This window comes from Penaeus monodon, chromosome 3 (assembly GCF_015228065.2).
Source record: "Penaeus monodon isolate SGIC_2016 chromosome 3, NSTDA_Pmon_1, whole genome shotgun sequence".
Lineage (NCBI taxonomy): Eukaryota > Metazoa > Arthropoda > Malacostraca > Decapoda > Penaeidae > Penaeus > Penaeus monodon.
The window spans coordinates 50679196-50686695 of NC_051388.1; the positions used below are offsets into that span (position 1 = coordinate 50679196).

General features: G+C 32.5%; 1 protein-coding gene across 2 annotated transcripts in view; it reads right to left on the reverse strand.

Annotated features, from left to right (window-relative positions):
* LOC119596586 (sedoheptulokinase-like) overlaps nucleotides 1-7500 on the reverse strand; it is a 67547-nt gene that overhangs the window by 18787 nt on the left and 41260 nt on the right. For both annotated transcript variants that reach the window (XM_037945901.1, XM_037945910.1), the window contains exons 2-5: nucleotides 5473-5609; nucleotides 4728-4905; nucleotides 3946-4113; nucleotides 3630-3747 (exon numbers count right to left, since the gene is read on the reverse strand). In XM_037945901.1, the coding sequence (XP_037801829.1) occupies nucleotides 3630-3747; nucleotides 3946-4113; nucleotides 4728-4905; nucleotides 5473-5609 (601 nt within the window). The remainder of the gene's footprint in view (nucleotides 1-3629; nucleotides 3748-3945; nucleotides 4114-4727; nucleotides 4906-5472; nucleotides 5610-7500) is intronic.

The window sequence follows — 7500 nt, forward strand, 5'->3', positions numbered from 1 at the left end:
ATACTGAAAAAAAGATTCTTACCTTTCAATATCCCTACAGTACACTTGGATACAGATGAAAGGTCAACAGTCCAGGCAGCATAATGCCTTGCAAGTATTCTCTGAACCTGGGAACACTGTTATGTGAGATGCCAAGAACCACTATTTTTGTGTTACAGCTGGCAGCCAGCACATGCTGATTACATTAGATGACACTTGATCAACAGCCGGTGTGAGAATCAGCACAAGAAACTCAGCTATATAAGTAATTAAAAACACTGTAACTGCATAAAGGAGAAGTCACTGTCAGATCTTGCAACCTCTCGATAGCAGTAGGAGAGTTTTTAAAAAAGGAGTTACAAGGTGTTAAATTACTATAATTGTAGAAGTGAAAAAAAAAAAAAAAAAACATGTAACCAGTCAGTGACAATGCAGTGAAAATATCACTGTGTGTGCATGAGCGTGTGTGTGTGTGTGTGTGTGTGTGTGTGTGTGTGTGTGTGTGTGTGTGTGTGTGTGTGTGTGTGTGTGTGTGTGTGTGTGTGTGTGTGTGTGTGTGTGTGTGTGTGTGTGTGTGTGTGTGTGTGTGTGTTGCTGCCACTATTATACTAGCATGTTCATGAACATCATACGTAATGTTAGATGATGATAACCATTACTTGACATGCATGCACACTGACATTTGGGGAGGAAAGAGCTTTCCTTCCCCAGGAGAAGGAGGGAAAGTGACAGGACATTAAGTTCTTTTTATTCACGACATAGTTCAGCAAATATATTGGCTGGAATAATAATGCACTGATATATAACATCAATTAAAATTAGTAATGTTGTATTATATTTTATATTTGTAACTTACACTTACTCCATAAATGTAACATTTTCCTCATGACAGCTCAAGTTTATTCACTGTTCTGCTGAATTTCAGACCTAATCATCATGTGTTGCCTGCCTTCTACAGCAAAGCTGTAGCATTTCACAACAGCTTATCATAACACCTGCAAGGGACTATGCTGGCTATGCTGCTGACCTTTCGTTTGTACTTGACTGTACATAATAATAATAATAATAATAATAATAATAATAATAATCACAAATCACTCTTAAAAGAAAAATGATAACATTTAGCACAAATTTTCCCTTAAACTGAAAAATATTAATAAATGCTCATGCAAACTTTCATGCAGAAACAAATATAAAATGTGTATAAAGAGAGACTGCTTATGAAACAAAGTGCCTCTATTTAATATTACTTTTTTTCTTTGTGCCCTGAACTAGAACTGACACTGTTAGTTTCCTCCTTTTTATAATATATATATTACATAATTTGAAAATTTACAAGGTGAGCATGATATGCACTAATTTTTAGCCCCCTACGCTTAAACAACATTGAGACTGAGATTGAGCTTACGGTGATGACACTGACCACAGAACACCTCTACTTTTTCTTTGCATTTGCCTAATATACATGTTATGGAGAGTTTTAAGTTTTCCTTGGATGAGAAAAATTAAGATTACTCTATCTACAGATCTATATCCAAACTGTGCTCCACTCACTTGAATACTAAGCTGAGCTTGGGTGAATCAGGACTGTTAATCTACCCAGACACAGGAACATTTAACAGACTGAGCATCTCTAACAGCTCTATACAGAGTTTACACATTAACTTGTACATTTACAAAACGTATACTAATGCATCACTGTTTGCCCCTATGCAGAAAACAGTAACATTATGGTAAACACTTACTGACTTGATGATTACTTATTGTTTAAATGAGCAGCAACACATAACACATTACATGAATGAGCACCATACATAAAAATGCAAAATAACTCTCCTGCCACTTTTCTATTCCTCTCCACAAAGAAACATAAGGATAATGCAATATTATACTGTAACAAACATTAACTAGGTTTAGCATTAATCAATAATTTATAATGCACTGCTTGCCTCAACTCTGCTAATGCAGTAAAAACAGGAACACTTAAAACAAAGGAATGAAAAGATCTGGACTGTGTATGCTTGTATAATGATGAACCATGTTAGAAAAGCAGTATCTAAAGTTTGTAGGGCCATATTTCCTGACTATAACTTCTGGATGTTTTCACTGCCAATGAACCTTGTAAAAAGAAAGAACAAAACATTCAGGGAAACAAAGCTAGTTGCATAAAAAAAAAAAAAAAAAAAAAAAAAAAAAAAAAAAAAAAAAAAAAAAAAAAAAAAAAAATATATATATATATATATATATATATATATATATATATATATATATATATATATATATATATATATATATATATATATGTGAAGCACTAGGTTTATCATTCAAGATGACTTTGCCTTGAAAGTCATTGATACATGCCAAAAATGTGTTCTGAAAATAAATATTAATTCTGATGACAAACACTAATAATCTATGGCCTGGTTTCTCCTTGTTGTAGGTGCTGTATCCTTGTTGCACATTTCCAAGTGACATGACAGTTCTTTCATTCCCCCATGTCAGTGCGTACTCTATCAGTTCACAGGACATACAATTAAAACTGAATATCACTTTTTTCTGACAGCAGTAATACTTCATCTCTGAACATTTTGGCTCAACAACTATTCAAATGTGTGTGGACTGTATAAAAACTTTACAAATATGCATTCATCTGACTAAGAGTTTTTGTTAACTTCAACTGGATTGTAAATTGCTGTCTGCAACAAGAATGAGCATGCAACAGGACAACCCGGACATGTTCCCTGTTTAGAATGACTTAGATGAGCAGGATCATCCCTTTCAGCTTTCAAGAAAATACTAACAAACGGCTAATGTTCCCTACTTCTATATCACATACTGACATGCATTAGTAAAATGCTATTAGAATATGCAGAAATATAAGTGAAAGTCCATCTTCATCATTCCATACTAAAAATGCATATTAATTTTCCTTTTTTCCATATATCTAACATCTACAGTAGTATCAACACAGGTATAAATGAACAGTTGTCAGCTGTACCCAATTGCTCTGATACTAAATGTCTAATGGAGGAGTGAAAAGCAAGAGGTGTTCCGTGTTCCAGAACTTCAACTCATCACAAGGATAAACACTGGTAAGATATCACTTTTCCACAGGCAATACCTATTTTAATTCTGAATTCTTACTTTCCAAAACTCACACAAACTTACAAACATACAGATCAGTTTTGCAGTTGTTATAATTAAACTATGAAGAGGACCCAAGGAAATCTGCATAGCCGTAGAGAATGTTTACTTGGGAAAATATTAAGTATGAGGGAATAAAACAATTTAAATGTTATTATCATCAAGTACTTCAGTCTTACCTTATAACACATGTCAGCAGAAAGCTCTTCCCTAATAATAAAAGCAATTAAAAAATAATTACTATCTTTACACCTTAAGAATGCACTCCAATAAATATATACCATCCAATACTGTATCTAAATAAAAAGATAAGCTTTTAAATACAGTATCTTTTAATCATACAGTCAGAGTCTATATCAGTGTATGGTTAAGAAACTGTACTATTACTATTTTAATTCTGTACTTACAGCAGCATGTCTTTAACAAAAACCATTTCAATCAAAAGTGCATTTCCTGACATGCACTACAACACTGAACTTCCAATTTCCTCAGTCAGGAGGCAATACCTTGGTGATGGTGTTGAAGAAACCCCATGATGCAGCATTCTGCACTGACATAACAGGCCGGTCTAGCCCACACAACATACAGACAAGGAAGTCATGGATAGTTCCAGCTCTGTTGAATCTGTTCAGTTAAAGGATTTATTAACATCAATCTAAACTAACTGATAATAGCCAGCATAATATAAAAATAAATAAAACAACAAAACTGCAATAAGAAAATAAATATACAGTACATTTCTTTTATAACACAAACAGAAACAAAACAAAGAGTACACAGAAAATGCAATACCATCCACCTTAATCTATGAAACTGAAATACCTTGTTAACTTTTCTGGTTTATTCTTGGAAAACCACAGTAATGTTGCACATCCATATCCAGATGCAATGGAAAGATGTGATTCTGGAACTGGTAAAGATGAGAGAAATTCCTGCGTGCATCTATTGTCTTGCCATGTATACGAGTTGCTTACTTCACGAATTTCAAACCTGGAAAAGAGATTCTTGAGTAAATGTGCATATCATGAAATACACTCATGAATCCCCACAAAATTATGTTCTTTAGATATTCATGTACTAGAATTATTAAATCCTACATTATCATCCAAGCTGCAAAAAAGTAACGCATGTAGTATCTAACAGATTTAGCACTGCCTGGGCAGATTCCTCCAGCTTCTACCACCAAACCATCTCTAAATACTCATTCCCCTTGTAACCCCTTTTACCCTTGAGCCAATCCTACCATCATGATATCCACTTCTTTTTAGATGTGAGTGGAATGTTGTGTGAAATACTGATTATGGTGCTGTATGACATATTTCATCCCCAAAACCTTGTTCTTAACAAAAACTGAATATATTAAGAAAAACAGTAAGATGTAATAATCTGTATGATGATTTTGTTGCTGTTTTTCTGCCTATATCAACAGCCTTAATGAGCTATCAAACTATTGGCAGGTAATAGTTTATGCTCTTCTCACAATACTGCATTTTATTTGGCAAGATCTTCACTCAATTTTGATTCTCCTGACACATTTCTAGTTCCATCACATTTTCTCTTCAAGAAGCTATAATTTTCATTTGATTGACAACATAAAATCTTACCTATCTGAATCTGGCTTTTGTTCCCAAGCCTGTCCATGTTTCCAAAGCATACAGCCATGCATCTGGCCGCATACACCTATACGTGTCACCTTGCGTGTAGCTTCTCTAGGTAGCCTGGAAACACACATCTGCAGGGCTGACAATATACGTGGAACATCTTGTTTGCTACCTTCTGTACCTGCAGGATTATTTTAATGTGTTAGGTACAAGTATGTATAGACTTACAAATAACTGCAGGAAAGACAGGGGTAACCATATTGTTTAGCTGAGAAAGACTGCTGGGTGACTGAGCACAGTATTTTTTCTTTATGTAATTATTATCAGAAAATACTATAAATCATGATTGCACTAAAATAAGACTGGACAAGTAATCTGAGGCTAACACTTATCACTGAACTTAAAACATTCAAATATAAACCACAGGAAGTAAAGAGGTGTCCAACAATAAAAATAGAAAATTAAAATCAAGAAATATACTCATAGGTACCTAAAACACATGTTACTTAAAAAAGAATAAAAATAAAAATAAATAAATAAATAAATAAAAAATAAAAAAAACAAAATGGAATTAACTATATAATTCAAGAGTATTTAATCATCTATTGAAAACTAGCAACTGCAAGTGCTGTGTGTTGGGAATAAATGCAAAAACATATACATTAATGGATAAGTATTGTACTACAAAATTTATACAGGTGTAACCATGCATATATGTATTCATCATTCACAAACAAGCATATCTTACCAAGTTCACTGGGGACATCGGAGTACGTGTCCTTCTTCTGACTTGAGATGACTTCTCTTGAGCTGACATCCACCAAACAGCACTTAACAGACGTTGTCCCAATATCAATCCCGAGGACACATTCACTTGTACTCATTCTAGAAATAAGTGTTTCTGTCTGACATCAAAGCAAATTAAATACAGCAAATGAATTTCAGAACATGTTCTTATTGTATTATAAACAAAGCATCTGAATTTCTGATATCATTCATAAATTCCAAATTTTGGTTGAAAGAATCAAAAGAAATGCACATGCACAAAGATCCTCATTTGCATTCTCCTGCAAGGTGAGAAAAGTAAACATAAATGGGAAAGGATATATGAAAAATGGATGTAAAAGTCCAATATTTTATAAAGTTCATCCTCTATATAAAAAATTACTTAAATTGGAATAAACTCAGTGTTGCAGTAAGTTATCCATTATAAAATAGGAGGCCAGACCTACCCAAGCACACTTCACTTAAAAGTCAGAGTGAGGTGCACTGCACACAAGAAATGTGAAGCCAGTCATGTTTTACATGCATGACAGAATTTGTGAAATGACAAAGGCAAGGCACTTATACAATGGATCTGAGACTAAAAAATACAGTTTCCAATCTAAAACCTTCCGATTGAAATGCTATGTGCATCTTGATAAAAACTGAGGAATATCTATTATTCCTTTGTATTATATATAGAAGCAAAACAACAGATAAGTCAAAATAATCTAATTTTCCTTTCCATTCTTAATGAACCTTAGATACAATAAATAGTCATTATTAAAAAGAATGTGGTCTTTTACAAGGCTGCACCTCAAATTTTATCTATATTTTTTTCAGTCACTAATGAGTTTCAGTCTGCCTTTACATCTTTTGCATTTAGATACATTTAAAATATATATATATATATATATATATATATATAATATATATATATATATTATATATATATATATATATTATATACTTCTGCATAATATATAGATATATATATATATATATATATATATATATATATATATATATATCTATATATATATATATATATTTATATTTATATTATATATATATATATATATATATTATATATATATATATATATATAATATATATTTTATATATCTATATATATTTTATATATATATATATATATATATATATATATATATATATTTTTATATGTATATATGTATGTATGTATGTATGTATGTATGTATCTAGTATGTATGTATATATGTATACATACATATATATATATATATATATATATATATATATATATATAATATATATATATATTATATATATATATATATAACACACACAGACACACACACACACCAGACACACACCACACACACACAGACACACACACACACCACACACACACACACACACACACACTTCAAGTGGGCTTCAAAAAGACTGTGGAAAAAGTCCATAACTAAAATCATATGGAAAGATTTTAATTTCAGTGCACCTGAACATTTTTATACCAATGTGTTATAACGTGTTCAAATATGAACCCTTAAATGCAAGTAATAACGCATCGCTCCCGGGTTGGAAGTCAGGCACCATTCAAGCAACATGAATCCACAAAAATCAAGGCTAGGACAACATTAAATTCATGGTGAAACTTGGTTGGGAGAATAGGCAAACCATGACACTCAACAACAAGTTTATGGTCACAATGCCCTAAAAAAATCAACAACCTATAAATGGATAAGTCGGTTCGGAAATCAAAGAAACAAAATTGAAGATGAGCCCTGCAGTGGCAGGCCATCAATGTCAGTTTGTGAGGAAAACACTGATGCTGTTTGCGACATGATTGAAAGGACAGACAAATAACCACTCAATCAGTAGCAGACATACTCAACATCACTGTACGTTCTGCACACACAGTTTCTGAAAACTGTCCAAGGAATCTCAGAAAAACGCCCTGGAAAGCTACATCAACGCGTTCTCTTCCAGACAAGAGCTGTGCTAAGTGAATTTTGATGAGAAATTGACT